Source organism: Astatotilapia calliptera, chromosome 1 (assembly GCF_964374335.1).
Source record: "Astatotilapia calliptera chromosome 1, fAstCal68.1, whole genome shotgun sequence".
NCBI classification, from domain to species: Eukaryota; Metazoa; Chordata; class Actinopteri; order Cichliformes; family Cichlidae; genus Astatotilapia; species Astatotilapia calliptera.
Genome location: NC_137422.1, coordinates 30,899,734 through 30,927,100, shown reverse-complemented (window position 1 = coordinate 30,927,100; position 27,367 = coordinate 30,899,734). Strand labels below are relative to the sequence as shown.

The window sequence follows — 27,367 nt, the reverse complement described above, 5'->3', positions numbered from 1 at the left end:
GCAGTTCTGTTCGTTAGCAGCACAATGTTAGAATAAGATGCAGGGCTGAGTGCTGCTGTTTGCCCGGCCATCTAGCCTCCATCATTGTCACAGGAATGACAGAAAAACTGAGACCAGCTGCCCCAACCCATTACTGCTGCGAATGTGCAGAGTGGTGCCCACACACACACACACACGCACTCTCCACTCTCCGACACATTTAGCTGTCTGGCTTTTGTTCTAATGGAAGAACTGGCTTGGCTTTTAAAAGCGGTCAATTAAGCCCAATTGAGAGAAGGAGGGAAATCAGCATGTTACTTAATGAATGTCAGGAGACAAGTAATTATGACATGTCTGGAGAATGTGACTCTGGCATGAAAATGAGCTGATCCGGACATTTGTGAGGCTGGCGATTGATGCGTTGGATGTATTCGTCTTTATCGTGTAATCATCCGTGGAGTGTGTCATGACTGAAAATTAACTCATTTATGCAGTCTTTGTTACAGTACCATCATGAGCTACCTTTTGACAAATTACAACTCCTCCTTAAACAACTGCTTTTCAGACAAAGTATTGTACATACACATACAAGCTTGTTTTCATATCTTAGTGAGGACCTCTTATTGATATAATGCTTTGCCTAGCCGCTTACCCTAACCATCAAAAATGAATGCCTAGTCCTAACCCTCAGCCTAAACCTAACCTTAACCTAATTGTAACCCTGACACTAAAACCACATTTTGAGCCTCAAAAATTCCTTCAAACTCATGGGGACGGGCATTTTGCCCTTATTAGTGACCGTTGGACCCCACAAGTATAGTAGCATGGGTATTTTCTGTCCCCACAAAGATGTCTAAATATGTACACACCCACTTTTCAAATCAATTCATTTCCATGTTATTAATATTGCGCCAAATCACAACAGTTGCCTTAAGGTAGGGCTGTTCGATATAACGATATATATCGGATGACGATATAAAAACGTCTATCGTTTCATTTTACGCTATTGTTTGTTTCGTGGTGTCACTTTACGGCAATATTTTTTTCATCGTTTTGATGGTCACTGTAGTGGCTATGTTAATTTCTTAAAGTTCTCTCTTTCTCTTACATTTAATATAACCACACTAAGGACAGACAAGCGCCTGTTTTTATGCGTTGTGGTTAGCAACAACGACGGTAACACCATCGCGTGTCCGCTTGTTTATTTTCCACATAAACCTTTCACAATAAACCTCAACATCCTGTTGAGATTTTTCAAAATAAACTGAATCACGTGAAAGAGCAGATTATTTACGGATGAGAAGTAAAAAAGAGCCGCCAGGTGCTAAAAAAGAAACCTTAGACTCAAACATTAGAACAGGCTGTTCCCCGCAGCACGCAGTGTAATAAATACTCTCAAAGAAAACGGCGGCCGTTACAACTTATGTCTAAAAATTTATAGTTTCATACATCGGTTAAAACACTCGACTCCAGGTACATGACGCGCAGCTGAAAACACTTCCCGCAAGTCGAGCTGCCCGAGATTCACAGAATCTGCAAAAATGTTACATTTTTGTGATTTATATCGTTATCGGACGATAGAATTCTTATATCGGGATATGAGATTTTGGTCATATCGCACAGCCCTACCTTAAGGCACTCTATATTGTAAGGTAAAAACTCCACAATAAACATTCTGTGTTTGTTTGACTGCTACACTGTTGAAAATACTCCCCACCCCACCACCACTCACAGCCTAAAACACTGATGCCTTATCTGAATGAACTTATTAGAAATTTGTGTTAAATAGCAGTTGGACAGGTGTATCTAACAAAGTGGCCAGTGAGTGTGTATAAAAAGTGGATTTTTTTCTTTTCTTGGAGCATCAACTCTAGATTCAGTTTTATCAGATGTCAGAGAGCGCCTTAAGTCTCCAGCATGGCATCATGCTGCACCAGCAGCAGCAACTACAAAGGCATTTGTTTGACACAGTGGTGTCTCTCTCCCATTTTTCGATTCTTTTATTAACTCAATTTCTCATCCGTTTCTGTAAGGGGGTGGCGGAAAAATGCTGAAATTGACCCTGGCTCCTTTTCTCCTTCCTGAGTACTCCCTGAAGTCAGCACAGTGTTGCTTTCACTGTGTTTTTTAGCTTTACGTTGTGTCTTGTTGTGTCAAGTCCTCAGCATAAAAAAAGTATTATTTTTAAGTGAGAACAAAGGAAATCAGGTAGAAAGCCGATTCTACCTTATATATCTGATTTACCTGTTGTTTTTAGTTTGGGTATATTTCTTATTACTGTTTGACTGTCCTGTCAGTCTGCATCATCTGCTTCTTCTGTGTTGTGTTTAGTTTACTACAGTACAAGCATTCTCTTATAAAGGGGCTGTCTTAATTTGTCTCATAATGAGGTTGCTAGATTAGATAGCTGTAAGGCTAAAATTAATTTCCTGCTGTTATAAATATGCCTTAAAATCAGATGACCTTGCAATAAAGATGACACTGACAATACTTAAGATTAATTTTCAACTATGAGCTTTCTTATCTATCCATTCTTTTCTGGTGTCACCACCCCACTGCTTTGAAGTGGTTATATTTGTAGATCAGTGGACATGACTTTTGTTCAACTTACTGTAGCAAGAAGTCATCTGTGTCCTACTGCCAGCCATCAGTGTTGTAAACACAGCAATACTCTTTGCCAAAGTACTTCCACAGATGGCTCAATGAAGCACTCTGCCTTGTTGTTCCTGTTTATTCAGCACTGCTCATCCCCATAATGAAATAGCTTCATTACAGCAATTTGCACTCATTCAGCAGTCTGGGAGAGCATGCAGATGCTCAAGTTGCACCGGTAAGCATTGAGAAAATGAACCCGTCCCGCTCTTCAAAAAACAACAGTAATTCTGATAACATTGAGAACTCCATGTAATGTGTTTGTCATATTACAGATTTGGGCAACCAGAACACATCCATTCACTTGTCTACATATGGCCTAGCTGGAACGAGCAATAGGAGATGCAAATTATGGCACAAGAGAATTCAGACGAGATTTCTCCCAGACCTTGTAACTTATTGGATTTTTGTTGCAGTTTGGCAGGTGGTCTGCGGTTGAGATTTTTCATTGCTCCAAAAACGTTGGACCCCATCTGAAGCAGACCTGTGGAATCTGATCTGCATACATTAGGATTCCAATAAAAAAGGGATAGCTGAACCCAACAAACAGCCTACCTGAAACGAAGGATAGCTGAGCCCAGTCCATAATGAGGCTGTAATGGAGAGAAAACAGAAACCTCATCGGCAGCACAAGGAATAACACGAGCAGCGAGTAAGAACTAAAAGGAACTAAAATAGTTTGCTTATGTGCTTCATAATTTTATATAAAAATTAATCCAGACATTTTACATATTGACCCACAAATCCTGTAAAGGATCTTCCCTGACCCAATTCGACTAAGTGGCGTTTGTACCTTTTCCAACTCAACTGAGTTCAAAAAGACAGGTCTGACCGGACCTATGAAGACTTCTAATTTCCACTACATCTCCTCAGAGGCATAGCTGTTTTCAGTATTTTTAAATAAATGGTTTTAATGATAAAGCCATAATGCTCTGCTTCAGTGTTAAACCAAAATGCAGACTTCTTAAGTATCTCTCATAGGCAGTTTCTGTATGGATGAGCACAGTCTGTGTCCATCCATACAGACACTGCCTATATGGATGAGCACAGTCTTTGGGGATCCAGCTGCTCTCAGCACATGCTAGCCTTACAGAAACTTTAATTCCCTGCACTAGTACCCATAACTGGAAGAAGTTGTTCATTGCATGCGGTTAAGATGGCAGCAAAACGTGTGTGCGATACAAACAGTAACCTGCTGACTCAGTTCATTTTGTGGCAATGGTTTCCTGCTAATAATAGAATAGAATAGAATGTTGACCTGCTTTGATTGTGGAAAATCAAAAATTCTGACAGGAAATATGCAGTGTTTGTGTGACTTAAAGCTAGTGATAGAAAATCATCAGTTATTAATAGATACACGGTGATGTTTCCTTAAGGGCACAATGTTTATGTAAGACCAGCAGATGTTGGTGACTTGAGGGGAAATCCAGGCTTTGATCACCAGGATTACTTCATTTGACTATAAATCAAAGTCATCTTCTTAGTGGGGAACCTGTTAACTATGCAGCCATGCAGCCAAGCTAAGGACCAAAAAGCAGAACACTCTTCACCAAAGTTATTCTCCTCACAGCCTCCTCGCAGTAATCATCTCCAGACCTGGTCACGCCACTGCCCGGTGACTCAGTTCATCCTTTTACGAAAGTACTGTTTGTGTCATTTCACGGCACTTCAAAGCACTGTGAGTAGCTGCCGCAACACTCTGTTGTCAAAAGAAATACAGCAGAGAAATAGTGTGGCGAGCAATCTTAGGCATATGACCAAGAGTGTTGTTGTTTGGATTTCTTTCTGCCAAGTCTCACTCTGTGTTTCATTCCACTCTTGTCGGCTTACCTGTTCATTTTTTTTCTTCATTGTTTTGAGGTGCAGTAAGCTAACCTGTATTGCGCTGAAGCTGGTTTAAGAACTTAATTTCCAAAGGATGATGTTCACCGCACCAAAATATTGTCATGTTTATTCACTTGATAATGATAGACTTGGATATTGCTGTTTTCAGTATTCACTTCTTACAACTGTGTTCTCCTTTCACTCCAGAATCTGGAAAGTAATTTTCTATTTTTCAAAGGTCATTTGAGGGCCCAGTCATGTAAATGATGAAGCCTCGCATGTTCCTCCATTTCCTATCCTTATAAACAACCAGGAAATTGAAAGCAATAATTCTTGATAGAATGGTAAACCTTCCTGAAATGGGTTTTCCATGACATTTCAGTACGCTTTGCTATCCTCCTTTTGGTGGTACAAATATAGTTTCCCTTGTGCCAGTGTGGGTGCTGCAGACCTGCAGACCTGCAATCTCTATTTAAATATTATGAATTTATTCTACAGCTTTCTCTAATTCACATCAGAGAATGTTAAGTGCTGGGCTGTGTTGCAACTTCAGAAGACCAGGATGGTCTTTGATCCAAGAGAGTGCAGTTAAGAGGTTGTCTGTCTCTTAATTGTTCACTGCTGGAGAAACTGCAGCACCAACAGCTGATTGAACCTACAGTAATAATGAAGGATAGTCACTGCGCATCACTGAGCGTGTGTGTTTTTATCTATGTTTACAGATTCTGCTTTAGTAAAGTTGCAGTTTGGAGTTCCCGTAATAGCATGTTTTACATCCTGCAAGTGCACATTTACAAATGTGCTGTGCTGTTGCATTTGTTGGTTTATATCGTGTTTTTCTGACTAATTCGATGTTGTTCATGAATATTAGAATGGTACCAGGTTATTTGGAGACAAACGAAAAAATGTGTTAACTGAGGCCTGATTTAGACTCCTGCTGTGAATCACTGTGGAGTCTAATACATAACCTACATAAGTGGCTGACAGCGTTGCTTGCATTTATGCTTGTGCTGGTAGATTATGTGTCAGTTAACTTGTGCTCATGTCCCAGAGTTTTATATGCAGTGCAAACAAGTAAAGTGCTGGGACTTTTTTACTTCCAGCGTCGTCGTCTTTGTTTTCAGGGTGCAAACATGTTTTTCTTCTTTTGTCCTTTTACGTTCCCTCACTTCCATTCTAATATTTTTCAATCGCTCTTCAGGAATTTGCTAACATTTGTGAGTCTTTATATTAATTGTATGATTTGTATTCCATATACTGTGACATGGTTGTTATTCTGTTACTGAAAAACTCAAAAATTGCAACAAAAAGTAGCCCGAAATGCAGATGGCAGGTTACGTCATAGGTTATATTGTAGAAGTTTGCAGTTACTGTGTAGCAATGACATAGAATTCTTGCCAAATAAGGCTGAAGTTTGCATTGATACTGATCAAAGATCATTTTTGACCGTGGTTGGGATTTGGGACTTTATAAGGAAACAGACTTGAACTGAATAAAAATAAATTAGCTTTATCCATTGCTAGCAAACAAAACAGCTAGCACCAAATTGGAGTTGACCTGTGATGTTCGATAGAGATGAAAGCAATAACTGAGCTGAGCTGCAGTCCATGTCTTATTGCCCTGTGCAAAATATTCACACTTATAAACACTTAAAAGAAGTAAAGAAAATCTGCTGCTTTCGATTATCCCAAATTCTAAAAATAAACCTGGAAAATAAACGTTAATTATCTAAAATGCTACTAAATGGACTAAAATGTTGCATCATAAATCATGCTTGATTTGTCCAGAAAGAATGCTTTTTCGATTTTTGTTTTGGAGCTCCCTGATTATGTCTTGTTTTGAAATTGTGGTGCCCTGAGAAAAAATTGGACTTCATTTTTGCTTGCCCCCATATGTTTAGCATTTGAGTCCAACACTGAGCCTTAAGGTTGGGCCTGAGGCCTTTCGCAGTGTGGCAGATGGTGGATTATCCAAACAAGTGGACAAATTACCTCGGATTCCCCTCTGCGTCTGGGTGCTGTTGAGAGTAGCAAGAGCCCAGCAGCCAGACCTGCCAACAGTGGGTCAGCTGGCACAGAGGGCTGTTCACACACTACCCTGCCTTACTTCCTGGCATCTTCATTTCCCCTCTTCTGTTTTTTTTTTTTTTTTCATCCCATTTTTCAACTCTTGCTCATTCTCCTTCCACTTGGCAAGGTTTCATTCACCGCAAATGGACCTTGGAGTGGTTTTGTTTCAATACAACTCCCCTTTTTGGTTTCGGTGGATATTGTTCATGGCCTTGATTTGTGGATGATTTAAAGAGACATCTGCAGATGGGCTTCTTGTGATTGATTGTTTCTGCCTCTGCTGCTCTCTCCTGGAAACTGTGTAATTATGATGAGAAGGACAACAAATGGCTTGTGTTCAGTCATGATCTATTGTAGGTAAAAACAATAAAAAACAAGTGAGACTGTATCATTAGTTCTTCGGGGCTCCATTTTTTTTTTTTAAAGAGAGGAGGAGACTAGGCTAATCTCATTTACCCCTAACAGTTCTAAGAAGCTATGTGTCACCTTCCAGAAAATGCTCAGGACGTCTAATCTAGCACTGTCATACAATAGACCTTGATGGTGATAAATTATGCTTTTAAGATGTGAGTCTTAAGTCTTAATGGTGATCAAATGCCTCTTTCCTAATTGAATTGTCCTGCAGGCATTACATGGTCCATGTAAGTGTATCAGGACGGGAGCCAGGGGAGGCTGAAGATTCTTGATGCTCTGTTCAAATAGACCCTGAATGGCTAATGAATGTTATTAATGAAGCCTGCTAATGCAAGCAGACAGCCATTCAAAATTAACCATTTCAAGGGAACAAAAGCGTAAGGATGGGATAATCCTCCTCATCTGCAACAACCGTGTCATCTTTTTCATCCATTCACGCGTGTATTCATGAGTTCTTGGAGCCGTAAATATTTTTCAGCCTCATCTGCCGCTCCGCCCCTTGTGTCCTATCAAGACTCACTTGTGAGCTGGGCTCCCTGTTTTGCAGACTGCCAGTGGAAAGGTCAGGTATCATTTAGCCAGCAGAGAATGCTTTCGCTGGTGCCACATCCTCCACACTGTGTCCACAAGAATTTACACAACAGCAGTGGAAAATGTCAGTACACACAGAGCATGATGATAAGACGCTTCCGACAATATTCTCGTCTTTCCCACTGTTATTTAGACTGTAAGTGTTGAATCGTTCTGTTTCTCTTGTGACATGATCGCATATAGAGTACACACAAGAAAGGTGATAATGTCATTCAGCAATCTTGGATTTTTTTTTTTTTTTTTTTTGTCTTTCTCTGTAGTGTGTGAAGCAGAGGCTGACAAGTTATAGAAAATTTGAGCCAGAAGAAATTGGCCCCTCCTGTTCCTGACAGGATTTTGGTAGCTTCCTATGTCTCAGCAGGAAGTGCAAAAAGTCAGACTTCTCAGTCTTTCATCTCCACGCCCACAGAACTAGAACACAGAACCCCTGTCTCCTCCGTATGTTTTGTAGGGCAGGGCCTGCCTACATGTTTGTTTCTTTCCCTGTCACACATTTCACACACGCACACGTATATAGACAAGTAGACCTACAATCAAAAGTCTTACTCCTCGCATAAGATGGCAGAGATTGCTTCCTTCCTCCCCGCTAACATTTCTTCATTTGCCTAATGTCCTGTCAGTCCCGTAGAGGCTCCTTTTCAGCAAAACTATGTTTTATTCATTGAAGAAAACAGAGCGCTCAAGTTAGAAATACACTTGTCAGAAGTTAACAGCACAACTGTGCATAGCAGAAAGATTATGACCGTTCAACAGTCAGCCGCGACACATGTGTGGAATCCGGCGTGTGTGCTCCCTAAAGAGAGCGCATGAGGAGCAGTCGAGAGTGAGGCAGCAGGTGCAAGAATGTGTTAGCAGCTCTGAGCGGGATGGGTCTTGTCAGCCCACCCCTGTTACTCTGTAGGGAGGTGGGGTAGGGAGTATTTTTCGTGGCAGTGCGGCACATCCATGCGTGTGATTGTCAGCCACTGGTATGCATCTTGTGTGCTCTCCACACATTTGTACCAATCGTCTGTGGCGTCAAATGTGTTCATGTAGCTACTTGTCTCATATTTGTGCGTACCAGGTGACCTTTCATTAACATGGCCTTTTTTGAATACAGTCGCCCACACAGCTGCAGAAGGAGACAAATCCAGAAGCCTCCCACTCGCTAGTGCTATAACCAGCTAAATACCAGACTAACAGCAGGTATGCAGCCTTGTGAAGCCATGATATTGTAGTTTAGACCACAGTAATAGATGGTTTTGACCTAAAAGGGGGAGTTCTCTGTATGTGTGTTCTCGTGCATGCTTGAGTATGTGAATAACTATTGTTAAAAAAAGGCCAGCATGTCATTCCTTCCAACTAGCGTGATATACAGAGGGAGCTGGCTTAAATCAATAGTAGCATTCCTACAAAACATACTCGGCAGCTGCTTATAACACTTTGATATCACGCTCCCTGCCCTAGTGACAGAATGAGCTTCATCCTGCTCCACGGCCTGGCTCTTTGTGTTTTGCTTGCATCCACATTTTGTGAAAGGGATTTTGGCAATGGAGAAGGCATTCCTGCTGGGGTTGAAGGAGGCGGCCAAACCACATGGAGGATGATTACACTCCTGAGGGAAACAGTGGAAGAAGTGGGAGAGTAAAACCTAGTTTGGCTCATCTTTACTACATGTTGACTGCCTGCAATGGCTTCCGTATATACTATAAATCTAAAAGTGCATTTTTTATTTATTTTTTTTGCCACAAAGAGTTAGTTGCAGTGCAAACAAGCCGTTCTTTTGACTTGTACTGTCACACCAACTTCTGCTGCTTCATCAGTGGGATGAGCCTTATAGCTTGGCAGTTCTTTCAGCCTTCTGCTGGGTTTTTTTTGTTTTTTGTTTTCTCTGCAATGGCATGGACCATTATTGGATCCGGGAAAGGGATGAGGCAAAAATTACTCACTCAGCATTATCCAGTTTTTATTGGCATGAGTGTTTTTACAGGATTCCCGCTGACTTTTAAAGGCGGGGTATGAATATATTTTAAGGGACATTCTAACGCAAGTCCTGAGCCTGATTCCGGTCAAATGTTAATAACTGTTCTGCAATAGTGACACACTCTTTCCCAAAATACAGCGCTGGCAAACTGTAGTTTCATTGGTGGTGTTTTTTTGGAACTTGAACTATAAAAATCAGGAGAGCGCTGACGGATGTTTGGCAGAGGAACGACCAGCGCTGCTGCTGTTGCTGCTGGCAAATTTGTGGAGAAGCCCACGTGGCATACTGCAGGCACATGTCTGGGGTCCAGCCAACAGAGAGGTGTCATAAAAGTGTAAAAAAGGTGTGGGACCTGGCATAGCAGACACTGACATCGTATTATTACGTTGCGAGCTGTTTTTTACTGCGAATCAAGGCAGCTATGTTTGTCTTTCCTCAATCCTATCTGATTAAATCATGTTCGTAGCTATTATACAGTTTTGCACATTTTTTAAATTATATTTGATTGAATTTTTTTTTAAAGACTAGATTGGGATGCACTTATGATTTCAGATTGTCTGCAAGGCCAATTTATACTTTGTTAAATTAAAGTCAGCAGCTCATAAATAAAATTTAAACTAAGAGTAAGAAGAATAACGTTACAAGTGTAAATAAATGAGCAAAAAGTTGTGCTAAAAAAACAATAAAAAAAAAAAAAGGTTAAGAGTGAAGTTAAACTTCTGCTGAATTTCTTTTTTTTTTTTTTTAATATTTCCACAAGAAAATGCAAAGCAGAGATCCTGTCGTCAAAATTGTATACTAATTCTAGGGTCGGTCATTACGAGCCTTTATTGACGAGCCCTTTTGTTATGGTAGTACTTTAACCTGACACATAGAAAAAAGTCGAAAATCTTTAGCACTAATTCCCACACACCATCAATCAGCTGTCCATAAATTACTCCTGCTCCTGTAGTTTATGAAGTGCCACATGTCATACCCCACTTAAGGACGCGAGCGCTGTGGAAGTCGTTTAGGTGTTTAAGAAATGTATTCATGAGGAGCGATAGAACTAGTTTATTCCAGGTTTACTTTGCAACTTTTTTTTTTTCACTGGTAATCAGTTTTGTTTACAAGAGCTCATTTTCTACAGTGCACTCTTGGGGTCGATTAGCATTCATTGTTCAGTCATCTGGAGTTTTTGTTTTGTGTTTGACTCATTAAGGAAAATGAGCTCGCTTTTATGGGATAGCTCCTTGTAGAGTGTGAATAAAGCAAATTTGAAGAAGAGTAAAATTAAGAGCTTCATTTGGAGTGAGACTGAACTGACGTTTGAGTTTCATTACATACCGTCACCATGAGCACACATTGGCTCATGTGCCTTTAATCTTCACCATAACTACACGTCAACTTTTATAACAATTTTTTTTTTTAATAAAATCGACTTTGGTTGGAAACAAGATTTGAATTGACAACCGTGTTGAAATGTATTCTTGTCCTTTCTTTTGAAATGACATTTCTTTTCTTCTTCTTTTTGCCAGCTATTGCATTGTCTTGTTTACTCCTCAAGGGCAGGTGCTCAGCAGTATTGATGTGTAAGCTCGTGCTATGAATTTTGAAACGCTTTGATTAACAGTGAGCCATGTGAAAGCTAATGAAATTTTAATATGTATTGTTTGTATGGAAACAAAAAATATGCATCATCCCATTCGCTGTTGTCAAATATTGACCTAAATACCAACAAGGGATAAAGAATTTTAATTTTGATACAGTGTGACAAATCAATCAAAAGGCTTTTGAGTGTCATGAAAGATGATGTAATAAAACAAGAGAGAAAAGCTTTAATAAAAAAGAAATCAATACATCATGTGAGTTAATAAAAGGCACGGGTACAAATTCATGAGATAAAAATATGCTATAAATTTCTTGTTTGGATCTGAATATCACAGCAACACAGCAACTGTACTGTGACACAAATGCATTCCAGCTTGTGGATGCATTCATTAGCATGACCAACATTCATGTTTACTTTCGCTCTCTGTACATCTTATAAGAATGGTGAAATATTGCGTAAAAACCCCTGCTGTTATACTCCATTTCTGCCTTTTCCTCAGTGCCACAATGGCGCATGAGAAAATGATGCAAATGACCATCTGCTACGACGGTGTTTGTTCTTCCAGTCTGCGCTGTAGTCAGGCAGGTCTTGGTCTCAGCTACACCTGCTGGGAGCTTGGTTAGCATATTTGTGCCAACTGGTAGGCATGCGGGTAAAACGTCCATGAAAATGAAGAGAGATTTCGTGGGAGCATATAAGGACTTTACTGCACTTCCCTTTCTAAAACCCAGATTTAATGTGGTTTGGTTGCACAGAGAAAGAACGATGCACATTTGGATGTTTTATTGCAAATTGCTCGGTCCTTTTTACCTTAGTTTTATAAGAAATGCCGTGGCCCTTACTGCTAGCTCATATTTCATGTGCCTTCCCAGCTCTGGTCTATCAGCCCTGTCAGACTGAATCAGGTTGGACAGAGCTGAGAGGTCTGACTGGACTTTATCAGAGGTTTCTCTCCAGGCTGTCTAATGTCTGATCTAATGGAAGCTGAAGAGGACAGACAACAAACACACTAACATACACACACAGGGTAGACTTTCACTCTTGTTCAGCTCACTGGATATATTGCAGATCCAAAGACCAAAGTACATAAAGGCGCTAGAGGAGTGAAGTGTATGACGTTAATCATTTTGCTTATATAAAGCTTTTACGATATGTTATTGGTTTTCTTTTTCTTTTGTTTGCTTTTTGAAACCAGTGCATATGTGTAAAGTTTAGCTGGAGTAACCGACAGCGCAGTCTCTAGCTGTAGTCAGACACTTTTACAGTAGGTTTTAATTAGGCTTTGGCTATTTGCAATGATTCATGTCTGATCGTTGGACTGGATGCTTTCAATATTAGAGCGTGGGCTTTATAAAAAATGCATTCCACCAGAAACATAAAACATGAAAAACATTATCCACTCTCCCATTATATCGTTAGAGCCACATCTCTGCCTTAGTTGTCTTTTCTTTTTATAGAGGATGAAGTTGAATGGCTAAAATAAAACCAGCGCAGCACAAATGCCTGAGTGATCAAGTTATCAATTACGTCTGACCTCAAGGGAGTCTGTTTTCTGAATGCTGTTGGCAAAATACACTTCAGTAAAAATTCGATCATTTCCTGAACAAAGGTCCAATTTTGAAAGTTTATTTTGTGTATTTGCCAAAAGACTTGTATTGCTCATTCTGCATTTTAGCTCAATATGTTGCAGTTTGCTGTGGAAATCTGATAAGTGGACTGCAACTATCCTTTTGTAAAATATTTCGAACCCACTTTCTCTAAGACTGTTGGTGTTCCCCATTGTTTAATCTGCTGGCAGTCATGTTGTTTCATTTGCTCAGAAGCAGGGTGACAGGGATCAGATCACAGGCAGTCATGTAAACACTGTTAGCAGCTTACAGTGGTAATCCGCCTTTACTGTATTTACTTCTCCTCATGTGTAATCAAGTGGGGAACACCTACCAAGAGGCAGCACTCATCTGAAGGTCAAAACAGCACAAGTGTCAAGAGAGACCACGGTCAATGCTGTGTAACTATTTGCATTGCCCGAGCCTCGCTAATGCACGTTTTCCCCAAGGACACGTACGTCCTCTGGAATAGCAGGATTGGTACACAAGTCACAATGCTGCACCAGCAGAAGTAGCTATCTCGGATAAAGAGAACAAATCAATACCAAGCACTCTGGCGTCTCCCTATGTACCCCCCCTTTAGCCTGAAAATCTAACTTTTTTTGGACATAATAAATATTTATGCCTTTCTGTTGAGCTAATTACACTATTTCTCCTACTTCGTTGCAATAGCGTCCTCATTTATGCGCAATATGACTCATAAATGAGCCATGACTTTGAAGTGATGGAATAGTAAGAGTGGCATTATGCTTTATTATTTAAATGCTCATTGGGTGTATTTGTAGTTTAGACTTTACTGTGAATTACGAGTAGCAAAACTGAGGTCACGCACAGTTCAGGTTGTATAATTTTGCCACAAGAAATGATTTGCTTCTGTCCTCTGTTTGCAACCCAGTTTGAGAGTAAAATATGTCAGCGTTTGAGCATGAATCTATCTCCACTAATGAGAGACAGCCTAAGGAGAGCGCGGTGTCTGTCAGCACCGTTAAGTGCGGAGGTGATAGAACTTAATTTTCCTCATATTTCTAGGCTGCGGCTTCTGTCTGCATTGTTGTGCTGCAGGGGGAGATTATCGGATTATCACACAATGAGGCAAAATGTAGAAAAAAAAAATAGACTTAAAAGCATGAGATTCTCGCGCCTTCACCGCTTAAGTGTTTAGTGCGTGTGTTGTTTTTTCTGTTTTTATTTGTTGAAGCTAGACTCTTGGGGAAGTATAACTGGAAATCCAACGTGATTATCTTTGTATATTATACAAACTTATCTTTAAAAAGTTGTGAACCAAAAACACAAGAAGATGATTTGCAGATCGTATAAACTATATATTTAATTGGGAATTGTATGATTTTTGAATGGTGATATTTGGGAAATTTGTAATCTTTGGGGTTTTTTGGATGTTTGTTTTTTTATCAATCTTTTTTATGTAAAATTTTACAATTTAAATCTTTCTTTGTTTGTTTATATTGGCAAATAATTTGGGGAGGATAAGACAGCCCTTGTAGGCCCTATATAGCACTTTCCTTTCCAATGTCCAGTCCATTTTCCAACGCATTTTCTTTCTAAAAGAGAAGTAGAATGAGCTGTCTTGACATTCCCGGGAGGAATGTGAGCTAGTTGAAGGTTGTGGCAGCAAGGTGGTGGGGGCGCGAGTGGGTCTTTGCTGACTGTTGCTGGAGGCCTTTCAACATTAATGGGCTATTGACCCCCAATGGGGTAGAGGCATGAAGTGGCAATACATCATAGCCACATCCACGTGTCATCTGACTCCCCTGTCCCCCTCTTCTGTGACCACCCAGGAATCAGGACAAAAGGTGCTTACCACTCTCTTCTTCCCATTTCCATTCCCAAAACCAATCCCATTCCCATGCTGTCTTCTCCTTTCACCAGCTATACACAACCTGAACTCTGGATGCACTCCCCTCTAATCCACCATATGTCTTATCTCAGCTCAGGAACAATAGCTACAGAGTGTAGCATGGCTCAGAGCTACAGTCGTCAGAAAAAATGTTCTGCTCCCATAAGGCTGTGGGACACTGCATCCAGCAGCATCAGCCAAGCAGCCTGTCTCTGCTTCACATGAAGTCTTCCTCACTGTTTGTCGAGAAATTATTTCGGCTTCTGTGTGTTTGACTGTCGGTTGAAATGGAATTTCTATTACTGCAGTGCAATTGACAGCCAGAGCAAATGACTTCTCGTATCTGTGCTTGCTGTCATTGTGTCAGTATGCTGATCTGTCGCTTGTCTTTTGTTTGTTCACCATGAAGCGGTATAAATTAGCTGTTCGGACTATGCTGTGATTCATGTTGTTAGGTAGGCACCTGTCCAAGCCACTGTTCCCATTAATCTTCTATTAATGAGCTTTTACCTCAGTCCTAATGAGCTGTGATTGCAGCTACGCAAAGAATCAATGCCACCTTATATGCGCTGGTCCTACAGTTGGCAGGCGTTTATGTAGGTGAGGCAGTGCCAATCAGACAGTGATGCGAGAATCAAATCACAGGGAGTCGATTTTACAGTGTTAAATGATCCCATGGTAATCAGAAAATCCAGTTAATTACTCATTACTGCCAGACTGTGTCAGCTATTAAGCTGATCCTTTAAATAAAACAGGAAGCTCTTAGGCTTAACTCAAGACTTATTCAAGTGTTAAGTTTGTGTGTGTTGAGTGCTTGACCTCATCAAGTAGTTTGTTGACAGTGATGACGATGTCAGTGAGTTGGGAGTAGTCCAACACTTTGGCCAAAATTTAAATATGACCTGAATCCTGCTGACTGATAATCTCTCAATGTGTCTTAGCACCACAGTCAGATTGATATTTGTAAAATATTTGCATAACAATTTGCCAACTGTATTATGAATTCTGGATGACTTTGTTGATCTCTTAGGTTTTTACCTGCTGTAGACAACATTCATGGTTCTCAGACAATGTTTGAAACCAGTGTTGTGAAAATTCCCATCATGCATCCTGATCTGTCACAGTCCAGATACTGGATCTCCGGGGGTACGCTGTGGAGTCTAGCAAGGGGCACAACCTACAGAACTTGCAAAGTAGTGCATCTAGAAATCACATTCATTCTGGACATACAAAAGAAGTGATCAGATTGGAATTTGGGGAGTTTAGAGGCTGGGTCATTTTCGGACTGATTTTATCTTCTATTTATTTTGGCGCAAGCATTCCAGCAAAAGTACATCTCTAGGCTGATGATGCGATTATATACATGTATGCCACCTCTGTAGAGCAGGCAGAACAAGAGTTCCAGACTGCATTTCACTCTTGAAAAACTGCATTTACAACTGGTTGTAAATGTTCAAAAGACAAAATTTATGGTATAGTCAAAAGCTCACCCACCCACGCTTGATGGTTTTAGCATTATTACTTCTGAGACTAAATCTGTTCCACCACACCTACAAGTATTTGGGTTCATGGTGTTTCTCTTGAATGTAAACATTGCTAAAGAGGTAGAGCTGATCGTCTACCAGTTACAGGTTCAGTGGTTTGATTCCCGCTTCCTCTAGTCTGCATGCCAAAGTAATTAAGTCATAAATCTTGCAACTGATGACTTGCAGAAGGCAGCACTGATATATATTTTTTCTCTATAAAGCAATACTAGGTACACTTGTTTTCTTTGTAGCCTTTCCTGATACGAATAGTTAAGTGTGCTCCTCTAAATGGTTGTTTTTGATTTGCTTAGACCTCGGATACATCTGGGGAAAAAACTGTTTTCATATTACGCACTTTAGACATGGATCACTCTACAGAAAGAAATCATCTTAAACATGAGTTTAAAAGCATCATAAGAAATGCAGTAAAGGAAATCTGAAGATGTTTTTTCTTTAGAGGCTGGTAAAATTTAGAGTATTGTGTATTAGTTATAGTTGGTAATGGTGTGACTGATTAGTAAGGATTTCCCCTCCTATGAGAATTAAAGCAAGAAGACTATGTTGAAGAGGATTTTTACATCTCCTTCATATTTAAAACCAGTTCACAGCAAAAGCCTCCTCTTGGCTCCTGACCCTTCAGAAGCAGTGGTCTCTTAATATTGAGCTTCAAATATCAAGTGATATGTGTTCATTAGAGCTGTCCGCTGTTATGTATTTTTATTATGTATATTTATTCTTGCCACACTCTCCCACCATCTGTGCTTCCTGCTTTCATTCTCCTCAACTTCCTGATGTTCTCTCTTTATATTTCTCTCTGTGGCAAACTTGCATCACCTGACTGTCTCTAATTTTCTTTTTTCCTCCCCTTCTCTATTCACTCGCTGTCACTGTTGTCTTTTTTTTTTTTTTTTTTTTTTTAAATACATCCCTACTGTCTCCTTCCGATGCTTTCCTCTCTTCCCCTCGTCGCTCTCTGTCTCCGCTACTTTGTCTGGCTTACTTCCGTCACCGCCCGCCTCTGTCTTGTTTTCTGCTTTGTGTATGTTGTCTCTTTAGGCTTACTCTCTTTTCCAGTAAGGGAATGAATCCATATACATGTCAGAGTGCTGTGGAAGACACTGTTCATCTTCTACTCCCTCAGGCCACCTAGAGAAACAAACAATTTACGCATAAAGTGCACACACTAACACAGGCATGCCTTCGCTGGGATATGATATGTGACTGGCTGGTTCCAATGCCTTCTTTTATGTTTTGCTATTTTGATAGAAGGTTCTTTTTGTACCATCGCTGAACAAATTAGTACATATTTATGTCTTGTATTAAATAATTTTAATAGATTTTCTTTCACCAGTTCACAAAGGTGACCCAATTATGTGGGTTTGCTGACAAGCGCCTGTCACTGTGTGTCATTTGTTTCTCAGTAAGTACAGCCTTCAACAGAAACAGAAATTATAGGAAGGAACGAACCAAAAATAGTGTGGCAAGACCCAAAATATTCTCCTCTCTGGACCAAGCATGAATAGACTAGATCTGAGACTTAGTTTCCAGGCTTCCCATAAATATATATATATACATAGGTGTGTGTGTGTGTGTGTGTGTGTGTGTGACTGTCACAGGCCTCAATGTGTATCCACCTCAAGTGCAGTGTTAAGCCAGGAGAAAGGAGGAGCGAGAGAACAAACGACATGGCTGTTTTTGTTCCATCTGCAGGAGGCTGATGGAGACACAGCAGCACACAGATGCACGTCCTCCACACACGTGGACAAACGTGTCACAGCATGAGCATGGATAGGAAAAACATTTACGCTGAGTGGTTCACAAAAACTCTTTATAATATATATTTATTATGAATTATTTTTTTTTTTAAGTTGATATTTTCAGACTGTTAAAAAGGCATACATAAATGTATTCATGTTTGTCTTTTCTCCTTTTTGTTCTATAAAACATAGAGATGAAATCATAATTTAGCCAAGATACAGACACAAAGATGACAGGACTGTGGTGTCTTTGTTTACTGAAACTTTTCTCCCAGAGATCTGTGGGGAACCGTCAGCAGCAAGAGCCTCCTCTTGGCTCTAGTCACTAAGCAGATTTATACTCAACACAGAGGCGCCATGGGTCAATGAACAAACACCTTTACTTGTCAGTGAGCTTTCTGACTGACACACAGTACCTGTGGGTGGCCCCCGATATTGCTCAAATCTCTGGCTTTGAACACCAGATCAACCCCGTTTTCTCGTCACAGACTAGGCCAATCAAACGGAACGAAATCAAAGCTTTGTTCATCAGCTCCTTTTCTACCTCTGTTAAATATGTGTCTTTGGGAGGACCATGTCTTTTATTATTTTAGCGAATCAGAAAGCAAATGCAATTAAATGTATCTGTTTAATACATGAACAAAAAAGCCATTTTTAGTCTCATTTTCTACATCCAGTTTCACTTGTGATATTTTGTAATTCACTTTAAGGAGTTGCTGTCAGCAGAAATTCACCTTGTTAAAAAGCAAGCCAACTCAAATGATAAAGGATTTCTTTTAAGAGTGATTTAGCTGGTAGAGCAGGCAGAGCAAATCCTTAAGCCTGGATATTTTCTGCACATTGTTTTCTAGGGGTGTAAAGTCAGTCACATTTAATCCTTCAATAGTGCTCAAGAGATGCCCTCAATCAAATCCAGATATTCCCTGTGCCCCTGAAAGCGCCTCACAGCAGCAAATTCTCTCTGGCTCAGTGTGAGTGGGTGGGTGGTAGTCAACCAGAGAGGCAGATAAATGTGTTTTTCTTTTACATATTACACTCTTTAGCCTCGCAATAAAAGCACGGTTATGTAGTTGTTTGCTACTTTCTTGCAAATGCAGTGAATTTACTGACAGTCAATAATGGAAATGGAGGAAAATAACACAGAATCGGTCTGGATGATGGTGATGGCAGGATGGTTTGATCAGTTCTTTATGTGCAGCAGGATGCGGCTGCCAGGTTTGTTGCAGTTAATGTTTTTTGATTTAATCCAGAGCTTTCTGACTGCCCTTGCGCTGCCATGATAATATGCCCAGAGGGCTACTCATGCAGTAAGTAGAACAGGAGCCTCCCTGGATTTATAGCAAGGAACATGTTCCTCTCTCTCAGAATTAATCTCCTTAGTTTGGAACCACAGGAAGAAAAATGAAAACAAAGATTGGATCTGCCTCTTATTTTGGAGATTAAATTTTCTTTTTCCTATTTTATTTTATTTTACTTTGGTTTTTTTGCCTTCAGTTGTGGACACCTATTATTTTGGCATGCAGTATTTGTCATTTTTCATTAGGGAAAATTGCTTCTCGGTGCAAAGGCAGATGTTCGGTTCTCAGCAGTGTGCTGCCATCGCAACCATCTTTTTTAGTAGCACTAAACAGATGGTTGTGGGTGTTAGATTGCTGCCACTACATGACTTTTGAAAACCCTGTTGAGGGTGGTGGACTGTATTAGGGCTTTTCCAACATACAAAAACAATGTTGCTGCCCCCTAGAGAGGTTTATAAATCACATTTTGCAAGCTTTTTTGGGGGGGTGGCTGTAAAAAGCAAAAAGTGGAAGTGCAGCATCTGGACAGGAACTCTGACATCCGGGGAGGGGAAGGTATGAGGTAGATCAAGAGAGGGTGTGGTGCTTGACTTCTGACCCTGATCAGAGGGTAGGGGTCAAATGCAAAATATAGGCTGCAGCAGTGTTGCTACATGCAACCTCACGGTCAGGCCAGTCTCTGCAATTTGTCTTGACAGATGTGCCCCCTCCCTGTTTACTAAACGTGTATCAACAGGAACTGACGAGATGAATAAGACGAGCAGTAGGAAAGAAGGAAGAACGAAAGGTTGGGAGGAAGAATTTTTTTTTTTTTTTTTTTTTTTTTTTTTTTAAATGCAAATAAAGGTAAGGAGGCCAACAAGGCTCCTGTCTCCATACACAAGCCTGGTTTAGCAGGGAGTCTCAGTCCACCGCAACAGTTTATTGAAGGCAGCATGCCTTCAATTAAAGGGTTCTTTCCACATGGTGTACTCACCCCACCAATGTAACACCTCCCCCATTAATTTTCCCCCTTCCTTGCAACTTGCTTTCTTTCCCTTCTTCCAGAGTTATTTGTTCTTCTGCAACAAAGGTAGGGCCTAATCGTGGTAGGATCTCATAACACCAAGGCTTTTAACTGCCAAGATCAAAGAGTGCAAGTTTGTCTAATGCGGGATTACGTTCAGATACGGGACCTGGCAGCCTCACCTCACTCCACCCCTACACCACCACCAGTGGCGGGTAGCTCCATTAGGCTCAACGCATTGCTCATTTTTCCGCAAGAGCTCCCTTGGGCCAAGAGGCAATTATGCAGTAGTGTGGCATAATATTTCATTCTCTTCACATCGCATTGCTCTATGGTGGTTCTGGCCGCTAACAGCTTCATGTGGCCCAGGAGGAAAGGTGCAGGCTGCTAACAACTTCATGTGAGAAGAGGAAGGTTGGAGAGGGGAGGAGGCGGTGGAAGAGGGAGAGGAGAGTTCTCAAGGGCATGATGCTTCATTAGCATCGTCAGGTCTTTTTCACCTTCTTACATGGAGAGTGAAAGGGTGGGCATGCGTTTTAGTTGTGGTCAGGTGATGTTAACTAGATTTGCGACGTGACTCATGAGTATAAAAATGTACACTGGATTGACAGTTTTGCTCCTTGCATGCAACAGTTACAGGGGGAAAGTCATATTTGGTTAACACGCTTAAGATGTTTTACTTTGTATTTCCACCGCCTTTGAACAACAAAGCAACGTTCAATGCCTTCTGTTTCACTGATGATTATACATGTAAACAAAAGAAAACGTAGACGTTTTATAACTGATGTCTATAGACAAACTGGCAATGTTCCAGAAACCAGTTAATGGTGTATGTTCCAGGAGGGTACCAAAGTTTAAAAACGGAGCCCTTTCTTGAACTCTACAAAGATTGCACAAAGTATAATGTCATTATGCCCACATTTGTTTTTGTCCAACCACCATGATAGATAAAATCACCTCCTCCTCCTTCTTCTTTTTTTTTTTTTTTTTGATCCTGCTATTTCTTTTCTGGCACTGTAAATCCTTTCCTGCATTTCATCTTTTCCTGAGTGGTGGCACATAAACTTAATACAATAAGTATTTGCTGCTAAATGATGTCACATTCATAAGGAAAATCCCTTTCTGGGTTGAACAGCAGGGTTGAGGATGTGGGTTGTGCCCACATCTTTTCTGCCAGTTGCAAACATCCGTGTTTCTTGAAGAGAGGTCAATCTGAAAAAAAAAAAAAAAATTTCTAATGCATTAGGTCACCAGGTGGTCATCATTTCTGTTTGTGCGTCTAGCCAAGAATTTAAGTCTGATGGAGAAATGCTGACAAGTAGTACAAAGGTTGCTATGAAATCATACATTAGGTAGGTTGTGGGGAAAATATCTAGTATGTCATATTTCTTCTTCAAGTGATACTTGATGAATACACTGTAGCACTGTTTCTGTGTTTTTGTATTATTAAAACGAGCATGTCGTGTGTCAGTACTTAACCACTTTGTGTGGTGACGCCATAATGCAGTGAATCACTACATAATAGGTGTTTGTCTGCTTTTTCAAGCTATTTTTTATTACTCAGTTACACAGATATTATGGAAAATTGTTCTACAGTGTATTGGGAATTGCTTTTTTTGTGACACTGTTATTATTGTGGCTAACCTGTCGTTCCTGTATTATATCAATAGTTATTCTGGGATCCACCTCCAAAACCAATGATTAAAGTATTTCTACACTAGAGGGAATAGGCTCAAAGGATTTAAGGCTTTATGTGGCTTGAGAACTAAATTGAGGCTACAAAACATTTTATTTAAAAGAAACCACAGCTTGCTTCGCTTTTGTGACATCAAGATCAGGGGCGTTATTTGGCCCTTTGACATTTTCACATAATTTACGACAAAATTATTCTAACGCTTGTGACGGTTTCTGTTGGTTTCAAAGAGTTGTTAAATGTTACAGAGAGAAAGAAAATTGGTACTTTATATTCAACTCGGTTCTGACAGTGATGGGCATGTTCATCGAGGACCGCTGTGTGATTTCTACGCTTTATGCAGAGAGCTGCTTTTGCATGAACTCAACCTTTTTTTTTTTCTTTTTTTTTTATTTCAGTGCAGACTCGCTTCCCACTTTCTGCAAATAGCAACAGCAAACTGTCACTGCCATTCACTGAATAATAGTTGTAGGAGGCCCTGCCTTTCAATTTATTCATGCCCAATTTTGCTTTCTGACTATTGTTGATGGCAGATTTCAGTGAGAATAGCCTGCTTTTGACAGTGCTCTGTACCTGATATCGCAGGACTTGTGCTATCTGCACCCATCTTATGCCGGTATTAACTATTGCATTGCCTTGCTATTTTACATATGGCCTCTGACTGAGATGCTTCTAGCTGTTGTACAAGAAATGCATTTGGTATTTTAGACAAAGCACATTCTTTTAATATTGTACAACAGTGTTTTGATAACTTGGCTCACCACAAGTTACTACATTGTTAGTCTGTTTTTTTGCTGTTTATTTTCTAAATTTATTATTATATTTTATTTATTATTTCTATATTACTGTAAATTTGCCAAACCCACTAAGTGAGGGACTTGCTCAGCCTATGGATACTTTCTCATTTGAACACATAGAAAACAAGATTCTAGTCTTCAGCTTGATAGGTGATGCTAGTTGTGCCCTTTGGCCATCAAACTGATGTCACTGGTCACAGTTTTATTCCTGTATTAACACAGATGCTAAAAGTGTAAATGTGAGGCTACTTCTTCCATATTTCTTCCATATTCCGTGCTTTACAAGAAATATCCACTTCAGGCCTGATAAAATATGTTGCCTTTGTGTTTGCCAGTGAACCTACAGTCATAACTTTATAGCTTTCATCTATTAAGTTTTATGTCAGAGACCTAGCATTAACAATGAGTCTTTCTCATGTTTTTTAGAGATCAGGTCTGGCGGGAGAGGTCCTAAGGACGGACCCGTGAGGCAGCTGCCCTTGTACGACACACCATACGAGCCAGCTGAGAACGGTGGCGACTCAGACCCTGACCGATTGCGCTGCCCCAGAGAAAGCAGACTGCCCCAGGATGATGAGCGACCCCCTGAGGAGTACGACCAGCCCTGGGAGTGGAAGAAGGAGAGGATTTCCAAAGCCTTTGCAGGTAGGACTGACTGACCGAATTGTTATGACCACTGAAGGAGAATATAAACCTCACTGTAACTTACGGCACAGAGAGAAGTAAGTGAAATAAATCTTGAAAGTACTGCAAAGAAGACTTTTGAACAAGAGATGCATAATGCACTTTTACTCTGAAAACATTATTTCTACCTTTTTAGTAAGTATCTTTAAAAAGGGGGGAAAAAACAAACAGAATTTCATTTCGATCTGTTTCGCAGTCTTTGTTCTAATGTCAAATGCTCAGAGACTGAATCTAACGGCTCAACTGTCAAGCTTTTAACACAACGTAATCTGAACCTGTTTCTCTTTACTAACCCAGACGTCTGTTTTTCCAGCACTAACAAATTTGATTATGGCTTCTGTCAGGTTATGAGGCTCCCGTTGCTGCTGCTGCTGCTGCTGCCTTTACCTTTCTGTTTAAGCTTTTTCCCCCCTCTCCTCTGCACCTGCTACTTTCATTTTGCAGGTGTCCAGAACACTGTTTACTGTTTTCATCCAGCTCCTGCCTGTTTAAACTAAGTTGATACCTACGCTGCTCAGGGAGGCATGATTGGTTGCGCAGGTGCATGTAGGTCCAGGTAGTCACTGTGGTTTTAAGAGCTTCAGCATGGCTAAAACAGCCATAACATCAAACAGGGCTGTTCCTGGAAAGATATGCCGCCAGAATATAAATATGCACCCCAAATTAAAAAAAAAAAAAAAAAAGTATTTTATCCTTTTTTTCAAGAAAATCAGCAGTCCTTGACTATTTTCAATCGCCCCATTTTTCTCTTCATATATATATATTTTTGTTCTTTTTCATCCTTGAACAGCTCTGCTTTGTTATGACTGCATTAGCTACGAGGGCTCTGTAAATGGCACTGGATCAGATCCCTACGGCAGAAAGGACTCCAAATCCCTCACAGGTACCAATGGAGGCGGGACTGGGGATTGTCTCCTTTTTTTTTCTTTTTCTTTTTTTCTTCTTTTTTTTTTGTATGATGTTTTTAGAGCTTTTTGAAACTGATGCCTGAACCTCTGGGTTGCACTCTACTTTCTGGAAATGCTGTTTAAAATTACAAGCTTGTTTTACAGTTTATTAGCGATGTCACGATTTGATTAACATTTGAATCCTAAGTGCTGTTTTCTCCAAATGAACCCAGCGGTCACCTACTGAAAAACGCCTTGGAAAATGTTGCTAATTAGAATGACATTATCAGTATGCTACTTGCACAATCCCCCAGAGCTTGAAGTGGACTAAAAAAAAAAGGCAAAGGCATGGTAGAAGTACTTCAGATTAGTCTTTCAGCAGGCGCACAATTTTAGCAAGTGCAGTAGCACTGCTTAAAAGAAGAGGCAATGGGGTTGAAGGGTGCAGGGGTGGAAGTGAAGCAAACTGTGTTTACTCGTCCACCCTTTGCAGTGTTAATTATTCTTTTTCCATGACAAGAATAGTGCGGTTTGGCTTTCTGTGGAAATGATCATTATACAAACTGAAAATATGGCAAAGTGGTCTCTGATGCACAGCAAAATAAAAACAACACGCATGCATTATTAAAACCACGCATGGCCTCAAGGCTCATTTTGGTGTATAGTTGAGGGGGGGAACAAGTGGCAAAGCTTGTAATTTGGTTTTTCGACATGCAAAAGTAATTGCGCGGTATAGCACCGTAAATCAAAACTCACTGTGATGCAAAGTACAAAAATAATTCACATTTTTGTAATTAAATTTCTTTATAGTTAAATTTTTTCTACAAATGTCTCTATTTTATGTGTCCTTTATTTTTCCCTTTGTGCTCTGAAATCACAGATGAAGTGCACTGCAATAAAGTAAAACGGTTACAATACAGAAGATGAAAGAGGCATTAATCCCTTGTGGTGTTGTGCTGTTAATGGGTTGTTTCAATGGACTTCACACAGTCACGCAGTTGAAGGGAATTATTCCATAAATATCATTTACATGCACAGCTACGTTTTAATATCCAACAATAAAGCATGTAATTAATGCCACATCTCCAACCCACTTTCATCACAATTGTTGAATCTAATTTGGATGTAATGCCTCGAAGAGCCGGTCAGAGCTAGTGACTATTTCAAAACGGATCCATCCCAAATCGCTGGAATAGCGCACTTTTCTATTTGTGTAGATTATTTGTAATGTTATTAATGATGGAGAAGGTCTGCTCCCTCATTTTTAAGTACGTGTAAAGTCTTATGTGGCATTGCAAAGGAAACAAACTCATGAATCTCATTTGCTGGAGAATAGTCTCATAAGAGTATTTGGTGCATACCTGCAGGTAATGAGAGTACTGGTATGTACCAATCAATGGTGCTTACAGATAGCATAAGTTCTTGAAATAAATGAGAAAATTATCTTTGTCCACTGAGAGGTTTTGGGCTAGTTTTGAAGATTTCCACAGATAGATAGCATTCAGCTAGATGTATCTGACTGTGGCAGGAGTTGTGATTTAAGGGATTCATTGGCTCATGTTAGGCAGAGTGTAGTGAGACTCTGTAGGCAAATGTATAAAATAAATTTGTCAGTGTGTTCATTTGTCATCCTTCCATGTTTCCACTTAATTTCTGTTTCCTGTTTACTTCTGTGTACCCTCGGCCCCGAGGTTTTCATAGGAGTCGCGTTCTTTTGCCTGTGCTAGTGATTAGTTAAATAAGGGATGCTGCATTCTTAATCACTTTCCTTCTCTCCCTCATTATTTTTCTGTCAAGCAGCACTCAGGAGAGTTTGTTTAAGACACTATTTACCAACACATCCCTCTTTCAACTCCCCCCTCTTACAGAGAGTGTCCCTCTTTTGATGATGATTAATTCAATTTCCAGTGCATGTCAAAGTATATTGGTTTGGAATTGAAGAGATAAGTCTTTAAGTTGTCTTTCAAGGAAAGCTGCAGTGTAAAAAGTACTTTGATTTATTACTGGATTGTGTTCTGTTTTATGCTTAAGTCAAGCCGAAATAATTCCCCAACATTTGAACAACAGAAAAGGGAAGAAAGGAAAAAAGAAGAAAGACATCTCTGAGACAAGCCTTGTCAGCATGGGCTTGTTGCTTTCGCAGGTGTCAGTGCAGACCAGCCTTGGATCCTGACATCAAGGGGCTTAGAGAAAGTTTCATACCTTTCAAGCTTGAAGTTTGTGTGCTTGCACCCATGTCTCTGATCTTTGCAACAAGCTTACCTGCGACTTCAGGACATTATACATTGCTTCAATGTTTAAGTCATGTGAGCCAAATGCTTAGCAGTTATCCCCATTTAATCTCTTCTGGCACGGTTTTAAGAGTTAGGTTAGGGCCCAGCTACTCTTGTCTTTTCCCAGAGATGCTTTATTGCACCGCTGTCGATTATATTTTGGATCCATTCGTTTTCTCATTGCCAGGAAATCTGTGGCATAAATGAGTCACAGATCCAATACGGAATTGTCCTACACCCTTAGTCGAGACAGGGTTACTCGGGCGGTCCTGTAATTTTAGATCATGAACTTTCTGTGCGTTAGAGCTTGAGAAGCCTAAACGCCTTTTTTTGTCATTTACCAAACCTAGTTGTAGTTGAAGTGATTGTTCGATTTTCAGAACCACTAACCATTTTGCAGAAAAGTCGATGTTTTGACAGAAAAAAACAAAGGTCCAAATTAAAAACTAAACATACATGAACATGTAAAACAAAAACCTTGGCTTAATTTTTATCATAAGCTTTAAAAATATTACCCAAACCACCAATTTAAAGAAGTAACTATATTTTCCAAGCTTTCCATTGTAAATTTCTATCAGATTTTGTAGGACTAAATCTGATTTAAGTTTTTTTTATGCAGAATATGACAACATTTTTATTTGTTTTATATATAGATTTGTAATTGTTTGACTGTTCATGTTCAGATCTCCCTGATTTCCATTGTGGTGATGCTGCCATGCCTCCAGATGTCAGCAGTTAAGTAAATACGTTATCAGGCTGCGGTAAGTTGTGATTCCAGCCTTTCTGTGCTCAGATAGCCTGTTTTTTAAAATAGGACTAATTATAGCTCAGTGGGCTTTTTAGGTTTCCAGAGGGCACTTCTCCTCAGCAACATTTCTATAGTTGCTGAAGCACTTTACGC

At 40.1% G+C, this 27,367-nt stretch overlaps 1 protein-coding gene across 4 annotated transcripts in view; it reads left to right on the top strand.

The window, feature by feature from the left end:
• shf (Src homology 2 domain containing F) overlaps window positions 1–27,367 on the top strand; it is a 94,997-nt gene that overhangs the window by 47,180 nt on the left and 20,450 nt on the right. For 3 of the 4 annotated variants that reach the window (XM_026172905.2, XM_026172887.2, XM_026172880.2), the window contains exon 3: window positions 23,049–23,267. In XM_026172905.2, coding sequence (XP_026028690.2) covers window positions 23,049–23,267 — 219 coding nt within the window. Of the gene's footprint in view, window positions 1–23,048; window positions 23,268–24,096; window positions 24,190–27,367 lie in introns of all 4 variants that reach the window. The other variant, XM_026172895.2, reaches the window with a different exon arrangement.